Source organism: Stegodyphus dumicola, chromosome 6, assembly GCF_044657685.1.
Source record: "Stegodyphus dumicola isolate Sdum_Otavi_A_Nest chromosome 6, ASM4465768v1".
Lineage (NCBI taxonomy): Eukaryota > Metazoa > Arthropoda > Arachnida > Araneae > Eresidae > Stegodyphus > Stegodyphus dumicola.
In genome coordinates this window covers 102,961,060-102,983,004 of record NC_140773.1, presented here as the reverse complement: position 1 = coordinate 102,983,004, position 21,945 = coordinate 102,961,060, and the positions used below count along the sequence as shown (strand labels likewise).

Sequence of the window (21,945 nt, the reverse complement as noted above, 5' to 3'; positions counted from 1 at the left end):
ATGATTAAAATTATAGCATATTTTATAGAATTAAATTTTACAGAATATAATTTTAAATCAACAGTCAAAACAGGGTAACAGGGTTTTTGAAGTCTCCCAAGTTACATCTGCCAGTAGTTCTGCGTTTAAAAGGGCCCTCAGAATTATTAATTAAATTTTAGAAATCAGCAAATGTATCCTCTATCTTAGGACTAGAGATTCCCAACTTCCGAAGAGATGAGTCTCACCACTCCATAAATCTGCCACTGACAGTTCTAGATGCAAGCATTTGCTAGTTATGCATTCGCAGGAAATGTAGAAACTTGAGCGAAGTTCTCGGTGGTGATATGATCATTTGTCCAGGTTACATCATGGCAATCGACCAATAGTGTATCCAGAAGAATGGGGCTAGAATCTACAAACCACCATGTCTTCTTCAGAATTTGAATCATATGCCAATCGGTTCCACTAATAATCATGACAACCAACGCATTCAGAAAACAAATGGCGAAATTTCGTTTGGAGAAAGTCTTACAGCAGGGTTTCTCAATGAAATATCTACATTCTCTGATTTAAATGCAAATGATTCTAGAAATGCTAGACAGAAATATTAAGAAAATTACTGTAGCTTGCATTACTGAATCCGTGCTAAGATAAGGAAGAAAAAATTAATATTTCAAACATAAAAAAAGTCAATGTTATAAGAACTGTTGCCCTTCATTACCGCGTGCCAGATGTAGCGTAAATGAAAGTACGTATGGCTAGCAGTCGGAAAGCTGAATTACCGGCAAGGCCATCGTTAATTTTTCATGTTTCTGCTCCGAAATAAACCTATTAACTGTACAATGTTGTTTACATTTTACGCCTATTATAAACCTTAATGTTGTTTAATGGATTAATTATATTTTGAGGTTATGAGTATATCAAGTTTTTTTTTTAAATTTCTATAACTGTGCATTTTAATATTGAAATTTAAAATTTTATGCAAATATGATAGCGATTATTAGATATATGACCTAGCTTGTGAAATGCTACTGTCAGCAAGTGCATATGTATGTGAGCAGACAATGTAACTTCAAACAATCGTGGCGAAAAATAAGATCACTTTCTAAGACCGTGTTTCAGTTTATTTTGATTATGACAAACAAGTTAAGGCTACCTGACTAAGGGAATGGAGGCTTTCGTGGAGGACGTTTTAGAGAAACTGTCTCGTATACACGTTACACATAAGGAAAGTCGATCTAGTTTAGGTATCCTTTTCTTCTTTAACTGCATACAAACAGTTAAAGTAGAATTTAAAATACTCAAATTTAATGAGCATTTGAAAAGGCCACGTGGCCTTCAAGGGATATAAAGGAATAGCATGTGATCGTGAGGACTGTCCTTTTGTGAACATTATTGATTATAATTGTTATTGAAGCAGGTTACTCTTACGATTATAGTCAACGAATTAAATTATAAAGTTTGGTATATTTCGCAATCATCAGTTAACCTCCAAACGTTTGGTAGACTTTAAGTGAATTATCGCCGAGTCTAAAATATCAACTGAGCCTTGAGAAGGGCGTGAAAGATCTTTTATTTAAAAGTAAAGAACAGAAGGCATACTTGGTGCTCACACCTCATCTAGCAGGTAATGGCGAGATAACGTAAAATAATAGTAAGTTCAAATGTAAAATTTTAATTTAAATTAGCTAGTAGCTCAAAGGTTATACAGACCAAATTAACGCAAAGTTGGGTCACATCCTAACCAGCGTGGATATACAAATATCAGCAATTATAATGGATGGCCGATGACTACAAATCTTACATGAGCTAGTAGCAACTTAGTAACGTGGCCTAAAGAGCAAAACACGCTATGTATTACAATCTAAAAACCTGATCTTAAAATATACGCGAACTAGTTAACATTCTGGCAGGGAAACAGAAGGAAGAAGTGGTAGTAAAGGTCTAAATCATAATAACTGGTTAATTAAAATAATAAAAATCCTATAAAGTGGGCAGCGAAGCAGTACATTGTTGACCGTTTCTGTAGCGACAATTTGCTTTAATTTAGTAATCGTAACACGAAGTTTAAAAGTGAGTTTCAATTAGCCGTTCCATGATTAAATTATACAAGTTTCAGTTAAATACATAGCTTTTCTTCCTTAATCTTACACTTAGTGCTCTAGACCCTAATAGCTGTAACGGAATCTTGAAGTTATCATCCAGGTTTAACGAAGTATAGTAACACCATTAAATATTGTGCATACGCATTAAAAGACTGAGATATTTACGTTTCTATATGATAAGGATATTGACAATAGAATTCAGATATTCTTCACTATGTTTACTATCATATTTTGAAGTTTTCAAACAGACACCTTTTTTCCATCTATTTCTGCTCAAATTCAATTAAAGTGGAATCCAACAGTCGCACACGAGTCTCATATACAGTTCCTTATACATAATAGCGAATGCACAATCGTGGCATGCATAATACAGAAGAGAGATTATCGTAGCTATTTGGCGATTTACCTTAAAAATTAAAGCACATATGTTTCCTAATATTTGATTAACGGCAGTTGAAATTCCTAGTCTAGTACATTTAATGGCTCAAACATGAATGTTTTTGTATTACACGAACAAACGAAGTGTAAATGTAGGACAGCACCTTTGCCGTAGACCACCTTAAGCGTTTTCTAGGTTTCCTTAACCTTTTCTTTGTACCAAAATTTCTTATATTCCTCATATAGCAAAGTTTTTTAGCAGAGAAAATTCTCTTACCATTTAGACCAGCGGTCGCCAACCGGTGTTCCACGGACCACTGGTGGTCCGTGAAAACTTTTTGATGTTTGCAGAAAATTGGAACATTATTTATATTTTTATGAAGATTCAGTTTAAAAAATGACGAGTAACAAAACCTATTATGGAATATGGATTATACTTTTTCAAATTTTAACTACTACTTTTAGCGAAATTTCTTCTGAATTTAGCGACTTTTTAGCTACTTTTGCAGGTGTATCTACGACATTTGAAACTGAGAGTTGGCATCCATGGATATGCTGCAGTTCTCAATAATAGCGAGAACTGTAATTCTCTTTCCTTTTAAATTACAAGCATATGCTATTGTAGTCGTTAATAACACAGTTTTTCTTCATGTCAATAGGCAACTTGTCTTTTTGTGAGTGCACAAAACTGTACATCTGATGAAGTTAAAAAGCTCCTTAAAGCTGAAATCAACCCTCGAAAACATAAAATTGGAATTAGCAATATTCGAACAGTTCATAACAATAAAGTAATGGTGAAATGTGCTTCGGGATATGATAAAGAAAAACTGGTTACTGCTTTGCAGGAAGACTCATCTATTTTGAATCCCTCTATTCCAAGAAGAAAATATCCTACAGTTTTAATTAAAAATGTGCCAAACAGCATTAGTAATGATGAACTGTTAAAAATTATTGAAGAACAAAATCCTGAAATTACCGTGAGTGAAGAGACTTGGAAAGACGTTAAAGTTCGCTTTACTTTAAAAAAGTTTCAACGTGAGAGAAGCGGGGTTATTGAGGTGCATCCTTCTGTGCGCAAGCGTATTTTAAATTTTGGGCGTATTAAAGTGATGTGGAATATGTGTAAAGCTGAAGATTTTGTTGTTTTAAATAGATATTTTAAATGTTTAGGCTACCACAGAAGTCTTGATTGCAGAAATCCCTTGGCTTGTTATTGCTGCTCTGGTGAGCATAAGAGTTCAGAATGTGATAAAAAAGAAGTGCAAGTGTGTATTAATTGCATAAGATTTAATAAAAAGACGAAAAATGCAACTAAGAAAGTTGATGTAAATCATAAGCCATTTTCTGGAACTTGCCCCAGCCATACATTTATGATGAATCTTGCAGCTTCAAAAATTTATTATGGGTAAGTCTGACAATTTGTCTGTTTCTTTTGTACAAATAAATTTGCACAAATCAAAACTTGCTACACAGCAACTTATTTTATATATGGAGGCAAATGACACTGATGTCGCACTGATTCAAGAGCCGCACTTTTATAAAGGTGTTCTTCCTGGCTTTCCAATAAAATATAGAGTTTACTATGATTCCGAAGCAGAGGTTGTCAAGTCTGCTGTTATTGTTCGCAACCAGAATCTTTCTCCTTTTTTAGACTTAAATCATACAGTTTATAATACTGTTGTTTTAGATATAAAAATCAACGGATCTGACTTGACTATTTGTTCCGCTTATTTCGAGCCCCAAACTAATATTGACACAGAACTATTAAAAATTTCACAAATTTTAACGATGAAGAAACCATGCAATTTTTATGTGGTATGGATTCGAATAGCAAATCAGCGATTTGGCATAGTCCTATTACTGATGCTAGAGGAACGAAACTTGGTGATTTTATTAGTGCGAATCATTTGTTTCTACTTAATGAAAATCGCGGATCTACTTTCTGTTCCACGCAAGGCTCGAGTTATATTGACCTTACGCTTTGTAGCTTAGGACTGCTGCCATACGTTCGTTCAAGGTTGGGATATCTCTGAGGAAGATTCTCTTTCTGACCATAAAATGATTATCTTTGAACTTGTTTTATGCCGTCCGATTATATCTTCTAATTTGTGTACTTTTAATTTAAAAAGAGCGAACTGGTTTTTATTTACTGAACTTTGTAAGAGAGAATTGTGTGACTTCTTAACAGTTGCTCTGATTGTATTGCATTAGAAAATGTTGTAAACAGACTTTCTACCGTTGTTTTTAATTGTGCTTTACTTTCAATTCCGATGAAGAAAAGTAAGAAGAATGGGGTCCCTTGGTGGTCTAAGGAAATTGATTGTTAGAGAAAGCATGTAAATGCTGCTAGGCGTAGATTCCAGAGAGAAAGAAACTGTCTTCTTAAAAATATTTATAAAATTAAATATTTCGAATTGCGGCATAAGTACAAGGCTAAATTAGCTAATGCTAAGCTTGAGTCGTGGTGGAGAAATTTTCTCTCAACTATTACTGTTCACAATGTCTGGAAATCTATATATAAGTATGGGGTTAAGACCAATTTTGCGAAAAGGATTGAGATTTCGGGAATTAAACTCCCGGATGGCAGTGTTACTTCGAGTAAGACCAATTTTGCGAAAAGGATTGAGATTTCGGGAATTAAACTCCCGGATGGCAGTGTTACTTCGAGTTTGAGTGATACAATTGTTGCTATAATGACAAAGAATTTCCCAAGAGATAATGCGCGTGATGATAGAAATTCTCATGAACTATGCGCACTGAGTCTGATGGACCTTATATTTCTTTTATGGACTGTCCGTTCTCTACTTCAGAAGTTAACAGTGTTATTAAAAATCTCAAGAAGAACAAATCACCTGGGCTTGACTCTCTTTCTAATGAAATGGTACAGCACTTTCATGCGGTGGATAGCACATTTCTACACAGACTTTTCAACCTTTTTTTACAATTAGCAGTTTTTCCAGCACAATGGAAGAGAGCTCGGGTTGTTTTGATTCCTAAAACGTTAGATACAAGAACCCCTTATCTTGATAATATTAGATGCATTAGTCTTTTGCCTACTTTGGGAAAATGTCTTGAAACTCTCTTCATTAACAGAATAAATTGGTATTTGAGATAAAAATGCTTTTATAATGATTCTCAGTTCGGATTTACTCCTCGGAAGTCCGCTGAAGACGCCATTATTCGCCTTTGTAATATCTTGCAGTGTGCAAAGAAAATGAAGTATACTACACTTCTTATTTTCCTGGATTTCAAAGGAGCTTTTGATAATGCTTGGTGGCCATCTATCTTAAAAATTTGAAAAGATGCTGGTATACCACATAATATCTATAACCTTCTTAAAAGCTTCTTGAACGAGAGGACTGCTGAGCTTCAGCTTGGGAACGAAGCTAAGGTTTATTCTCTAGAAAAAGGCTGTCTTCAAGGCTCTGTATCCGGACCTACTCTTTGGAACATAATCATAAATGATCTTTTTAGTCATCTCGACGGTTGTTTAAAAATTGCGTTTGCAGACGACTTACTATTAATTTTCCAAGGAAGGATTTTGAATAACATTCTTTTGAGAGCACAAGAAGTTCTAGATTTTGTCTCCAGTTGGGCGATTTCTCATAAACTCACTTTCAATCCTTCAAAAAGTAAAGCTATGCTTGTTCCCAGTACGTTTGATGAACAAAATATTGCTTCTTTGATGCTCGATAATTCTCCTTTGGAATTTGTAGAAAATGTTTAATATCTTGGTGTCATTCTTGACCAAAAATTAACATGGAAAAGCACATTGAATTCCTTTCTGCTAAATGTGAAAAAATTATTAATGGCTTTCACCGAATTGCCAAAAATACTTTTGGAGTAAGCTACGATGTTAAGAAACTCATGTATAAGCAGTGTATTGTACCTTTCATTTCATACGGCTGTCGTGCTTGGGGACATGTTCTTGCCAAGAAGGTTAACAAAAGAAATTTAAGAAAGATTCAAAGGAGAATTCTTATTCGTATTATTAGTGGTTATAGAACCTTAAGCTATGAGGCTACTTTTGTTCTTGCAGGAGTTCCGCCTATTGATTTTGAAATTGCATATAAGAATAATATTTTTGAGTCATTGGCAACTCATGCTTCGGAAGACTGTATTAATGGAATTGTCCCCTTCACTGATCTTCCTCATCCCGCTGCTTTAGAACCCATAAATTTCTGCGATTATAAAGAGACTGCTGAAATAAGTTTTCATATGGTTTTCTTTACAGATGGCAGCAAGATGAACAACAAGGTTGGCCTTGCATTTGTTCTTTTTGAAGACCATTTCGAGATTTGTTTTCTTAAACACCGTATACGGAATGAATGTACAGTTTTTCAAGCAGAACTTCTGTGCATTTATCTTGCTGTCAAATGGATCAAGGATCATGGGAAAACATCCTCAAAGTAACTTATTTGTTCTGATTCTCTTTCTTCTCTTCAACTTTTGAACAGTATTACCAGCTGCGATAAATTATTTATCGAAACCCTAGTAACTGTTAGTTCACTTAGAATTAGAGGTATTGATATCTGCTTTGCTTATGTGCGTGCTCATCATGGTTTCTACGGAAATGAAAGAGCTGATTTCTTAGCTAAAGATACCTTAAATTTACCCATTGATATCAACATTAGCATCCCAAAGAGTTATTGGAAGTCCTTTCATTATAAAAAGCTTTTAGCTATGTGGAATGAGGAATACATTTCATCTTGTAATGCTGAAGTCACCAAAAAGTTCCTTCCTTCTATTTACCATAGACTGAATTCCGAGTCTTTCCTCTCGTTAAATTTTAAAGTGTCTCAGTTTTTTTCTGGTCACGGTAAATTTGCAAGTTATCTGTTTCGTTTTAATCTACGATCAAACAATTTATGTGAATGTTCAAAAAGAGTTCCTCAGGATGTGGAACATTTGATTTTCTCGTGCCCTACTTTTGATGGCCCTAGATTATGCTTACAGAACGATTTGAAAATGTTCGGAGTGACTTGGCCAGTGAACTTATCTGTTTTCGTGAAGTCCAGACTGCTGTTCTCTGCTTTTGTTCGCTATATTTATGCATGTAATTTTTAATGTTTATTTATACATGTAACCTTTAATGTTCTAGTTAACTTACTTCTGTAAGCCCCGTGTTGTACATATGTGGTGCACGGGGAGTCTGTATGTTCTCAAAGGAAAAAAAAATAGGCAACTTGATGGATTCTTATGAGAATCATCTGCATTCTTGTTTATAATTGCATCCCTGGAAGTTTCCGTTTTTGTTTTGTTGGCTACTGTTGATCGATGGCGCCATTGCTGAGTAAGCGATGATTATTATATTTACAATAATTAAAAATTGGCTGCATAACACTGTCAGTTTATTGATATTGCTTTCCGTTTGACGGATTGTTCTTGCTTTTCATGAAGTTCCTTTTCAGTGATATGGAAATTTGAAGCTTTCTGTACAAGAAGGTAAGATTTTTTGTATTTTTCAACAGGAACACAATACGTGTAGTTTGCTGATTATTATTGTATAAATGTATTTCCTTTTTTTAATTCATATTAGTGGTCCGCCAAATATAAAATTATATATGTAGTGGTCCGTGAAATTCTAAGGGTTGACGAACGCTGATTTAGATAACATTCTGTGTACTAGATAAATAACTATTACTCTTTCACACACCATTGCCACCGTTGTTTCTATTCATATTTAACTTCAGGAGTCACGGTTGGCTTCTTTTTTTCCTCCCCTACTTCCAAAAATTTTAATGTAACAATACCTTTATCAAATCTTGTTTCAGCAATTTATCGTTTGTAATATTCTTTTAAAGAATTGATTGGAAAGTTATTTTGACGTTTGATAAGGAATTCTATAATATGATTTTGCCAACATTATACCCATTTCAAGTGTACAATGACTTCAGCAGTCACATAATCCAACAATCTCCTTGATTTGTTGTTGTCGCTATAAGTTAGTCTTTGGCATTGTGTTATGATTGATATTTACGATAATGAATGAAAATTTATCTGAGACTGCTCTGTTCGTTGCAGCAAAAATTTACATAACTCTCTTCTTAAAAGTGAAAAAAGAGATATGCATGACTTGCAAGCAGAAATTTAAGAGAGACTATAAAAGTTGGAAATATTTAGCAAATGGCTGCTTGAATTTTAAGGTGACGAATCAAAATGACGATATAACAGCTGCTTTTGAAATAAGAGTCTTGCGCAGACTGAAAATTACACAAGGTTAATGGAAAATCTGTGCAACGCAGAAAAATTTATTAAAAGGTGGCATGCTGCAAAACTTAGTCTTTTAAAATAAATTAAAGTTTTCCAATAGACGAATTTATATCTCGTAATTGAATTTTATTTCAAACATGACATATAAAAACCAGATAATATGATTCTGTAGTGATTGTTGTCTTCAGAGCATTATAAGGTGTTGTATATATCTGTATAAGAACTAATCTAGATTATCACAAAACTTTCATTTCGCTTAGTTAAGCTGTGTCAAGAAAAAAATTATTATACCGAATTCTCTGCAATGGTAAATAATATTCTAAATGAACATTGTAAAGTTCTGTAGGGTTGTTATTATTATTATTTTTCACTAACCAGTTATTTTATATGTTGGATCTTTACTGTCTCCTTTCCGTTTTCTTACCAGAATGAAAATGGGTTAAAAAGAGATAGTATTAAAAGTAAGGTTTCTGGAGTTTAATTCAAAGCATTTTTGCTCTGCCTCTCGAGCTCATGTTATTAGGTTGCTGCTTGCTCAGATAAGATTTGTAGTTTGGAGCTAGAAATGCCTACTTAACTTTGTATTAAGTAACTAATTACATGATAGCATAATACATGCGAAATTAGACTTGCCATAATTTTTTATAGCAAATTTAGCACAATTATATCTATTTGGATGATTGTTTTGATTCCAAACAAAACCATAGTTACTAGTTTGAAAGAAAAGTTTCAGATTTTATAATAACAAAGGCAGTTTCTTCTGATAAACAGCTTAGGTAAAGCTTGCCAGAAAATTTGTATTTTTTAAGACTGACCTTCTCTTTCCTATTGAAAATATCCTGAAAAGCAAGCTAATGAACTTGTCATTGCCATCTTAGAAATAATGTGAAGAATAGATAATCATGTCGCTGCTACTGGACGCCAGTATGTTACTATTCATTTCAGTTTATAGAAATATACAGAAAACTTTAAATATAAAAGTGTATAGAAGCATTCAGTATATATTCATTTAAAATTGTTCCATAGTATAGAGACAAATTTTGATAAAGAAACTGAATGAATTTTTAGTTTAAGAATGTAGTTAATACTAAATTAAGACCTAAGATGACTGCCGATGCGACATTTACTTTGATATCCAAATATGTCCTCAGGAACAAGAACTGCTGTAAAGGCTATCATTTACTATTCTCTCACTAGAAACTACATTTCCAGTGCCATCTGCAGTGAAAAATACCAAAAACATTCGTTTTGGAGGTTATTTTACGTTTGTTAGACATGTTGAGGTCTTACTGATTCATCTTGTTTCGGCTAACAACATTAGGTGTGTAAATAAATGAGTAATAAACAAATAAATGATTCTCTTTGCTGAAAATGAAATTTTTCTAGTCATTTTGTAGTCCAAGATTTGTACTTTTTTTTTTTTTTTTTTTTTTTTTGCAGTACCAGCGGTGAGAAGTGTGTACTGCACGTTTGAAAGCTGAACATCAAGTAGCAATAGATAATAGATCTTTTTTAAGGTCTTTGCTAGGTTTTATTCGATTAATAATGCAATTTCTGAGTAAGAATTGGTCAGATTGGGAGTTTTTTCCTTTTACCCTTCCCTTTCTGGAGTAAATGATCCAGTTTCGTTGTATCTCCCCTCGATTCTAGAAATTCTAGAAATGCTCGATTTTCCAACAACAACCGCGGAAATAATATTCGTTACTATCATGGATGCTCGATTATTAAGAGCGATATCCTTTTACATCTTTCTAGGTTTATATCATTTTAGTACACTAAAATGAATGAATAGAAAACGCACTTAAAAAGTATGCAAAATTAACTTCCTCTTTATCACAGAAACAAGCTTAAAAATAGTGCAACAACACGAATTTAATGTCTATAAGCCAGTTCTAAATAGTCGAAAGCAGACATCTAGACAATATCAAGGCAGATAAAACTGATTTGAGGGACCTGCTGGAGCCAGCAGGCAACCAGTTTAAAATTCTGCAAAAAGATCGCTTTGTCCCAATTAATTTTTACGCTATAGCATGTATTTTAGTTGAGTTTTAATTATTTTTTGAAGTGCTTCTGCGAATTATTCTGAATGGATAATAAATTGCCAACATAGCAAAGAGCTGGTGAACGAAATATATTTAGTAAAGATAAAGTTTCTGTACCTATGGGAATATTTTAGTCACCATTCATTATTTCTATATATCGAAAGGAATATTTCTATATATTACCATCCATTATATTATAATATAATTTTCTAGATTTTAGACATTAAAAGGAAAATGAATATTAAAACCCCAAGAATTTGTTTTAAATTATATATAATTAGCAGTAAGGAATTCATAAAGTCATTAGAAACACACTTACTTCCATCACAAACACAGCTGGGGCATGGAAGAGATTTATAATCAATCCTGCAGCCAGGATCACATTTAGGAGGTGAACACTGAACACCGTCAGGTACTGCAAGGAAAGGTTAGAAATCTATGAGTTGAAGAATTTATTTATTTTGCCACATTTTCTATATCTATGAAGATCAGAGGTACATCTTCGGAGTAAAGTCTTGAGATAAGGGAATAAGGGACTGACAGCAGAAATGAAAGAAAATATTTGATATGCTTGTCCTGAAAAGGAACGACTTGTAATTCTCATGACGTTTAAGCGCATATCTCTTCCGGTTCCCATTCATGTAATTAATAAATGATAAGAAATTTCAAAGAATCAAAGAAAAGAAACACAGCACGTCTTTAATGAATTATTTTTTCCTTACTTAGTTCCAATATTTGTGAAAAGTCAGCTGAGATCTTACTATTTCAATTGCAGAATAACATAGTTCTGTTGAAGTGATTAGTTATTTGATGTTCTGTTTAGATGAATATAAATAAAATTAAAAATGGATTAATGTAATTTATAGTTAGATGTGAAATCTTCGTGAAATGTTGATCTCTTATATTTTACAATACGATTTTCCCTATTTGTAGGCTTCGTGTAATCAAATTCTTCTGATAAACTGATGCTGTGTATGTTATGAATATCTATGTGAGATGATTAATTTTTAGAGTTACAGGATTTGCTATGGATTAATTGAATACCCTGAAACAGAAAATAACCCAATACTTGCTTTTGAAATCAGGATCTTGTTAAAAGTTATTAAAAGCTTATATCGAACGCTTTTAACTGCAAGAAAATGTTCTTATCATACGTCCAGTCTTTTGTCCTGAGTGTTAATTACTGTTGTCTTCGCAAATAAGATATCTTATCATCTTTTATCTTGTCAAAACATTTTGTACTCCTGTTGGCTGAAAAATTAAAAATAATTTTTCCCACAGCAGGGGGCTCTAGTCGTTTATAGGCGTTGGCCACTGCTCAGACAAGAAGCGGTGGTCTCTTTATTATTATGGAGACACCTAATAGGTGGGCCACCTGGTCTGAAGGGATGAAAAATTACATCTTCTGGAATTCGAACCCGAGCCTTCCGGTACCGCAGCCAGAGTCACTAATCTAATCACTTTCCGGTCTGGATGACTTAGTACAAAAGGTAAATACGTAATTACTATTTCAATTCTGTTGTACCAATGCCTTGTGTTTCCAAAAGGGTTTTGTAGTACTATAATGAACTACTGTACTACGTATCTTTCAGCAAACCCTTAAAAATATTTACCTTTTTAATTTAATGTAGCTCTCTCGTTGTCAAAAGACTTCTTATCAGACGAAAATATGTATAAAAGTATCAATTGAAAAAGTTGCAAATTAGAATTTTTGACACTCATATCATGAGTTCAATAGAAAGTCCTTCAGCTTCTGAAGTTAAATTGTTAATGTGATGCTATTCTGAAACCAAAAACACTTGATTGGATTTGTATCACGCAAAATTAAGTCTGGAGCCAATAAGATAGTTCCTCAACATGTTCTCGAAACCATTACACTAATGTTCTTCAAATTCAGCACTATTTTGTTAAAATATCATCAAAATGAAAATTTTGTTGATAAATGTCAAAGCTAGGAATACATCCACTAGGTAAGAGTAACTAGTAGATATATGAGTTCTTAGAATTAATTCTTCAGGCATGAATATCAGTCCACTCCCATTTCCAAATGATGTTGGACAATCGTCCAACGGGGGCCGGGATGTTCCGGTTTGATTAAAAACTTTATTAGATTAATTTGTTTAGTATTTTAATAAATCCTTTTAAAACTAGATTGAGTATTTTGATCATAGAATCATAACTGAACCCCCACTTATAGAAATTTAGATGTGGCATTTAGATTCATAATTAGACACGCAGTTACGCCATTCGTCTATTCGATTAGTGTACATTAGCGCGTACATAATTTTTTTCAATCCCATTCCAGTCTCTAAATCTGCATAATGCGTACTTGAGGATTACAGATGAATCTCTAAACATTGAATTCTTGAGCAAAAAATTGCACCTGGAGCAGCCCTTCAAACTGTATCATCAAAAACGAGATTCATCTAAAAATGCGAAATTTTCCAATGATTGAAAAGTCCGTTGCCGTTGACTGCATGCTTACGGAAAGCATTTTCGATGGTGAAAGGCTAGAAGCATTGGCTGGACGCAATCTCTCTCTTTTTCTATATATATGCATACAGTAATGTTTGTGAAAAATGCCACACCATGAAGAAGGAATTGTCAGAAATGAATGGAATTTATTGCAGATATTACTGACAGTGGTATGAATACACGATCAAATTTACATGACAAAATAATAAAAATAATAATAAAGGAACGGCGGAAATCAGTACTTTGTGTGTCCTCTACGCTAAACGATGAGAGCCTGTACGCCTGTATATGTCGTCGCATTGAATGATATAGGTTCCGAATGTAATCCTGGGGAATGACATTCCATATGATTACAACTTGACTCCAGATTTCAGTCTTAGTGTGTGCTCCACCAGCTGCAAGAGCGAGTCATCCACCGATGAAATCCTGGGTACGCTCAAGTGGGCCATATATCCAGAGAATAAGCTGGCCATGAAAGAAGCGAAACCTGCTGTGCGCTAAAGAAGGCTTGTGCAGTCCGAGAAGCATGTGCATGGGCATTATCCTGCTGGAATACAGCGCCCGGAATGCGTCGAGGAATGGGAAGGACCCTCTCGTTCCACAGAGGTTGCCCGTAATCTGCACTAGATGGGATCGAAAATTATACCCAATAGCTCCCCCCCATCTAGATGCCAGATTCCATCCTTTCTGCAGTATGGCGCTGGATAACACACTGTGAGAATGTGTTATCCAGCGCCATACCATCAGACGTTTCCCTCTGTAACGTCTGACGCGTAACGTCACCTGCGTAACGTCTGACGTGTTCCATCATTGTACTCCAGATTGTAGCGAGATACATCGGAGAAAACAACTTGTTGCCACAGTCCACGCCACGCACTGTGTTGCCGTGCCCATTTAAGTCGAAGGCATCTGTGATTCAGTCGCAGCAGAATCCTACGCAAATGGAACCCTTATACGCGGTTCATGCTGCAGGAGACGGCGACGAACCGTGAAGCCAGGCAACACAACACCTGTAGCCGCCGTGCTCCAACGTTTCGCTAACACACAAGAAGACGCTGCGCGGCTCGTCACAGCCATATGGATGATGTATTTGTCGTTTCGTGCTGTTGTGGTATTCCGTGCCTCACTGCCAGGATTTGACCTTGTTTGTTCTTCTCTGCCCATTTCTTCCAAACACATATCTTGCTGTGGCATTACGCTGCCTGCGGGTTGCGATTGCTGGATACGAAAGTCTATCCTCTCGCATACAATTGTTGCGGCCTCGTTCGAACTCCGTTAGTTGTTGATATGGCAATCTCCGTTGATGAAGAGGTATTTTGACCACTAATTACACGTACACTGCATACAGAGGAAGATAAAGAGATTTCAAAGCAACTTTACAGTCCTTTGGAAGTCCTTTCCAAACATGGTTGAAGCGGCCGGTTCATATTTCACGCATGCGTATTCGCTCTGCAATTCTAATCATTTGCATGTCTTACCACACTTTACATTTTCCGTAAATTTGGTTCAATTTGTATAATTCCTTCATGGTGTTGCAGCTTTCACAAACGTTAGTGTGTGTGTATACAGGGTGCTCACTAAAATCCGGTGCCACTCGTTTAAATGCCCAACGGCTGCAGCTATAGTCATAAAAGTGGTGTCTAGGTACAGTAAAGTGGCTATACGCTACTAGATGAGATAGCTTGCAGCGCCACCTGGTGGAAAATTAGTGTCCCTATTTCGAAAACGATACGACATGGGAAGAAACAGTGAATTACAAAGTTGTAGAGCATCGTCAATTTAGTACAAAAAGACGCCTTGTGGATATGAGTGTTAGGAATAGAACGCTGAAAACACACAGTTGTTTCTTGGCGATTTCCGAAACTGTGGCGTCACGAAACTTGAACGAAAGGAGAAAAGATGAAAAACGGATCTTTCGGATGAAAAACGAGCCCGCAATCGAGACACAGTTGTATCGCTTGTAATTCACAGTCGAGAGGACTGTGGTTCAAACCCCGTGTATTGCATCCTTCTACTAATTGCCTTCACAAATAGAGCAGACAATATGCAGATCATAGACAATCGTGTCGCAAAACGCATCAACTCAACGCAACTTGAGCTTGGTGTGCGAATTTGTGCATTATGCAAACAGTGTAAGAAACGTCACACCTGTTCACCTGAGACAGCTATAAAAGACTCCTCAGGGTTGTATGTTGAAGATCATGGTCATGGACGATTTTCAAAAAATGATTATTGTGAGATGGTTCTACTATACGGTGAATGTGGGCGCAAGGCACGATCGGCAGCGCAGTTGAATTGGCAATATTTTAATGCAGGCCCGCATCCTTCATACAAAACGATTTGCGGGACTAGCCGATTCGATCCGGCAGACCATTTAAAGATGGGCAGAAAGTACAATGATGTCTTATCATATGCCCTCACATATCCAAACAGCAGCACAAGCGAGACAAATGAAAACTGTGGCCTTTCAAAAAGTCGCCTTTCGAAAATCCTAAATGAATTAGGCACCATACCGGCGAGCACCTAATCAGGCTTTATTGGACGAGGATGCCCGAGAGACGCTTCGCATGGTGCAACTCCATCATGAACCAGGTAGAGGTCCAACCAATATTCCTGCAATATTCCTGGAAGATATAGCAAGGATGGGTGAGGCATGTTTTTCGCGGAATGAAATGTACGATTGGCAGAACACTCATTACTGGGCACTGGAAAATCCATCATTTTCTGCCGCCGTTTGACAACAAATACGGTTTTCGATTGATGCTTGGTGTGGAATTTATAATAACAGGCTAATCGGCCCAATATTTTATCAGGGTACGTTAATGGCCGCACGATATTTAGAACTTTTGAAAGCCATAATACTCTATTTTGTTGAGAACCTGCCGTTGCTTCAACTCTGGAATTGATGGTTCAAGACATGACGCCGCCCCTGTGCACAAGACGTCACAAGTGAAGCAGTAAGTCATAAGTGAAGCACAAGTGAAGCAAGTGAAGTACCTGGTGGAGGAATTCGGAGAACGAATAATCAGATATGGTGGTTTCGAAGAGTGGCCTTCACGTTCACATGGTCGGACTCCAATGGACTTTTTTCTATGAGCAGCAGGCATATGCAACGCTTCCACAAACATTACAGAACCTTCAACGATGTATTACAGATACTTGTGCAAACGTGTCACCCGCATTGCTACAATGCTTGCAACATGAAGTTCTAACAAGAATTCAGATGTGCATTTCTGAACATCGAAAATAAAGATAGCTTGTGAAAACAAGTTGTTTCTAAGATCGTTTCGTCGCGTCACAGTGTAGGACATCGCGAACAAAGAAATGCGCCTTTTCAGAATTCTGTTCTTAACATTCATGTCCACATGGTCTTTTCTCGTACTAAATCGACGATGCTCTAGAATTTTGTAATTCACGTTTTCTCTCTATCGCGTATCGTTTTCGAGACAGGGATGCTAATTCCACCTTTTTTCACCAGGTGGCGCTGTAAGCTATCTCATCTAGTAGCGCATAACCACTTTACTCTACCTAGACAGCGCTTTTATGAGTATAGCTGCAGCCGTTCGGCTATTAAACAAGTGGTACCGAAATTTAGTGGGCTTCCTGTATACTTATATAATATTTCCGTTTAACATGTCTTTGAAAGCAAATTTCCTCTTTAATATAAGTAGTTTCACATCCTGGAAGAAAAGCTACAGATATATAAAATTTGTTTCTGGAACATGAGTATTTATAAAAGCACAAAAAAATATGTGTTTAGTCTGGAACATGTATCATGTAATATAGAAAAGCAATAAAGTAAAGTTGATACCTCCACCTCTTCCACTGCATGAGCAGCTCGGACATGGTTTTGTGTTATAATCAATGTGGCACCCTGGATCACACTTTGGTGGTGAACATTGTATTCCTGAATACGGGAAGAGAAGAGAAATGTTATCACTGAAAATCTATGTTTTCATACAACTAGAGCTATTCATACGTTTTTACTAATTGAAACAGTCACCTTTTACTTGCCTTGATTGAAATATGATTTTAGGCTGAAATTTTTATGTTAATTAACTCATTATTAGCTCAAAGGGGCAATTTGCACAGAAGGACTATTAATTTCGCTTTGGCATTTTGCGTCGATTCACGATAGGCATTGTTTCACTTTTCAAATTGTTGCCACCAAATATTATCGCTCAATGTGTTATATTTAAAGAAATTAAATAATGAAGAATCTGCATGAATATATGAATGTTTCTCGCACTGTTATAAAACAACGGTACCTAGAGCCATCTAATTTTGAATGACGTAATCCTACTGCGGATATGGGCATCTGAAAGCCCAAATTTGAAATTTGGAATTTGTTTTATTATCGATTTCATATTTTGCAAAACTTTAAAGAATTTTTGATTAACAAACTCAACGATTTAGAAGCGAGCAATGGCAACACTCTACGGGAAAAAAAATATCTCCAGCGCGCGAGACTGTGTATCGGAAATTCTATAGATATGCTCATTTAAAAATTGTTTTGTGATATTGCTGTCGAACTGAATTTTATGGTTTAAGTGCGAAGAACATGATATTAATAAATAAACGTAACACACAAAATGTTAAAAAAAAACCGTCCCTTTTGGACGTAATTTAAAATCTGAAAGCTTTCAGATTTTGTACATTTCAAATTTGATTAGTTTTCTTATAATTTTAACTGCAGTGTCATTTCTACTTTTATCAAAAGGATGCAAGTCAGCTACGTGTATATAAGAATAGAGTTCTTGAAGTTAGAGAAAGAGCTTTAGCAACGATTCTGAACTTCGTAGCGTTTCGTCGCCCAACTCTAAGAATTACTTCATATCTGCATTGCATTTTATTAATGGAGTCCGTAGAACTCCTGAGACAAAGTTTGCTAGGAATTTATGTTGTGAATTTCTTAAGTTAATTAAATTAAATTTTAGTTTACATTTTGTTTTGGCTTAAAATCCTGTAAGTCGTGAAAATTGAATGTTAAGAATGAGTTGGGCAAATCGTTAAGTTTGAAGTTTTAATAAAGAACGTTACGTAAACCTTCTTCTGAATTTGTAGTTGTTGTATAATTAAATGGTATATTGGACCAGGGGTTCTGAACCGGTGGTACGCAAGAGAAAAATAGGTGGTACGCAAAGAAGCAAAGTATTTTTAACTATTTAATTCAAAAATTAAAACCCAACATCCTGATTGAGTTTTTTCTCTAGCACTCGTAAATTTATTCGATCTGAGCTTTGTTCAAGAGTGGTGGTAATATTAGCACTTTGTAGTGATGGTACTAAAGGTTTTCAATTTTTGTTTAGATGGTACGCATTAGTCAAAAGGTTGAAAACCGGTGTACTAGACTAAAGGTGTTGATGAAAAGTGTCCATAATCTAAAAGTATATCATGTGTGTAAGGTGCGATAAACATTGTATAACAGAGACGTATGGGATTACAATGTAACGCCAAATCATCTATATCAGTGGTTCTCCACCTTTTTTGTTCTCAACCCATGCACCACTTTCATTACTGCTAGACGTTCTTTATCCCTCTTCTCCTTTAACTCAAAAAATGCATATACATTTATTTAAATTTAGGTTATTTTTTACGTGTTTTTAAATCAAATAAAGGAAAGCATACAAAATGTTGATAAGTACCAAAACTTGAATAAAGGCAGTATTTTATATTCTTAAAAAAGTAGAAACTTAACAGGCAAATAAAAGGCTGTTTGCATCTCCATAAAATAATGAAATTACCTCCTAGGAGAGCCCCTGGTCTATATTAATCAGAAAATGCGTCCCAATAAACTGAGTATTTGAAACTCTCAAATAATCAAACCTGGGGAATCAGTTGTCCGTATATTTGTTTTAATAGTTTTTCCCATAGCTAACTTAAATTTATTTTAGTTTCCCTTAAAACGTCCTCCATGAAGGCATCTATACTCATACTATATAAAGATAGCCATAGTGTTCTTTGCTATACTATATAAAGATACGTACTATATAAAGATAGCCATAGTGTTCTTTGTTGTAATCAAATAATCCGTTCCAATCCAAATGCGATTCACAACATATTATTTTATTCACAAAAACTCCCAATATGTAAATTTTGTTAAAATTCCAGATTTACTGTAATTTTAATGACATTATATTAAAAAAGTAAATATTTTGTTTCTTGATAACTTTACAAATGAATAATAAGCAATTTATTCTTTTATTTCAGGATTTAATGAACCTGGGAAAGGAGATTGCTCTGCTTTTTCAATAAAAGAAGAGCAATAATGTTAAATAAAGGTTGCACTTGGTTATCTCCATCGGTAGCCAAGTGACCGCTGAATAGTGGTAAGTGACCGCTGAATAGTGGTAGTTTGTCTTAAAAGTAATTTGCTCCTATTGCATTGATCCGTAAAAGTTTCTCTCTTTTTTTCTCTCAGTTATAATTCTTATCATTATTCAATATTAGTTTTTCATGATTTTATTTCCTTTTCGTTCCATATTGCTCATCACAGATGAAGGTCCAATCAAAAACGCAGAAAACTGAACTTCTGAGATTTGCATATTTATGCCAGTTCTTGTTGTAGTTACCTTTAGTTTTTCAATTTAGTTTTTATTAGTTTAATATTAATAAAAACTAAATTGATTTAATATTATCAGCTTTTATGCAGTAGCGTTTAAACAACAAAACTACTTACCACCAACGATTCGGTCGCAATCACATGTTGGGCAAGGAGTGGAATCGTAATTAACTCTGCAGTCAGGGTCGCACTTAGGAATTGAGCACAGAGTATCAGAACTTCCTGCAATCGCCATTATTAGTAAGTTATAACGTGATAATCAATCCTCAATGCAAACGAAATAAGTTTTAAAAATATATAAAATTTAAGAAAAATGTAAATAAACAGTAGTATATAAAACAGGATCACAAGAAAGCGATTACTGATGGATAGCGCTGTACTTAATAATAAATTTTTTATTTTTTATTTTAAATGCCTCATTATAAATTTTTATGCTATCTAAAAGTATTATATGCTAGAAATGTATTTAATAACTGCATGTGAAATATTTCTTCCAGAAAGGAATTTTTCATAAAGCTTGATATTATTTCTGTGAATTGAATTTAAGATTATGACGCATATATAGCCTAGGTATATATTAAATAAAATCAAATGCATGAAATTAATCTATTTGATTGCGTGTATTCATAACTTGAAAGTATAATTTAAATTATAACCAAACTAAAATCAGCTCAAATCTGAGAATTTATTATTATATATCCATTATTATAAATTGAGCATATATTATAAATAACAAGGCCATATTTTACAAAGATATAATACATAATAACTTATTTTTGAAACTTGAAAAAATGCCTTTAAAAACAACTCACCACTGCCACACTGACAACTGGGACATGGTTTTGTGTTATAATCTAAACGACAGCCAGGATCGCATTTCGAAATAGAACACTGTATGCCAAAATTCACTGTAAAATAATTTCGTGCATCACTTATATTTTATAAATCGAATAAACAACTAGACAAAGAAAATGCCACATTGTAAAGGTTTTGCAGTGGCGCTAACCAAATGAGCCGAAGAAATTATTGTAGCTTATAATCAATCAGATGACAAGAAAGTAAAAAAGAAGTGGGTTATTTATACATTTTTTAATATTGATTTAAGAATAAATGTGAAATCCCTTTGAAATACCGATGAAAACTATTTAATAAAATTAATGCGTTTATCAGAAATTGGCATCGCCAGCGTCGTCCTAAGAATTTTGGGACTCTTTAATGATTTCTTTTTTAAACTTCCATTTTCTTCTGCTTATTCTGAGCACTATAACTTATCAGCGCTAATCATTTTCTTTCGAAAAACTGTAGGTACTTATATATTCGATCATTATACCATAAATAATGAGATTTTTTATATATATATTTTTTATTTTTCAAAATTGAGGTAAAAAAACTTTATTAATATAAAATATGCTCAACTTCATCATCTGCTAGTTCATGAATAGTTAAAACGGGATTTTGCTTCCCCCCCCCCAGAGTTCTCGTTGAGCGCTACAGATTTTCCAGTATAGGTTTGTCCTCTAGGCTTTTAGTTTTGGCTTGGAATTTCTGGAACCATCATTGACACTGGCTTATGCTTTTTGTTCCGATTTCCACATGCTGCATTAATATTCCTCTCATTTGCTATTACTGAACTCATATATACCGAATATACTCCTTTAATATACCGAATATACTTCTTTGTCACTTCCATTACAGGTTTGAAGAAATAATTATTATAATCCAACTCCACGCTTTAAAACGTGCACTAAGAATGAGGTATAATTACTACCTGCTTTTATAGCAAGTTAATGTAAATAGCTCCTCTCTTCCACCTTCGACTTTAACCACATTATTTATGAGATGACCCAATATAATTTCTTACATATTACCAATTTTAAAAATAGCTTATATTTAACCAAATAAATTATAGACATGCTAAAATCAGCAGTGGAATACTTGCGCAATGCTGAATTCAATGAAACAAACCTAAAACATCTAGTATATTTTTACTTAATTCAGAATTATAACATATACTAATTTCAACATGCAGAATTTTAAAATCCATTAGAAAGCGCTAATAGAAGCTTTTGAAATACGATTTTACAATATTATATTCTAAACCTTTATTTGGAAATTACATTTTTTGAAAACACAAATTTTGGCTTGTGTGTCTATTATTGCGTTAGATAAACTTAAAAAATGACGTAAT

At 34.5% G+C, this 21,945-nt stretch overlaps 1 protein-coding gene across 18 annotated transcripts in view; it reads right to left on the bottom strand.

The window, feature by feature from the left end:
* Nucleotides 1-21,945, bottom strand: part of LOC118186714 (uncharacterized) — a 120,230-nt gene that overhangs the window by 36,510 nt on the left and 61,775 nt on the right. For 13 of the 18 annotated variants that reach the window (XM_085818740.1, XM_085818739.1, XM_085818721.1 and 10 more), the window contains 4 exons: nucleotides 20,570-20,665; nucleotides 19,875-19,979; nucleotides 17,007-17,102; nucleotides 11,040-11,135 (listed from right to left, as the gene is read on the bottom strand). In XM_085818740.1, the coding sequence (XP_085674866.1) occupies nucleotides 11,040-11,135; nucleotides 17,007-17,102; nucleotides 19,875-19,979; nucleotides 20,570-20,665 (393 nt within the window). The remainder of the gene's footprint in view (nucleotides 1-11,039; nucleotides 11,136-17,006; nucleotides 17,103-19,874; nucleotides 19,980-20,569; nucleotides 20,666-21,945) is intronic. The other 5 variants (XM_085818726.1, XM_085818733.1, XM_085818737.1 and 2 more) reach the window with 2 other exon arrangements.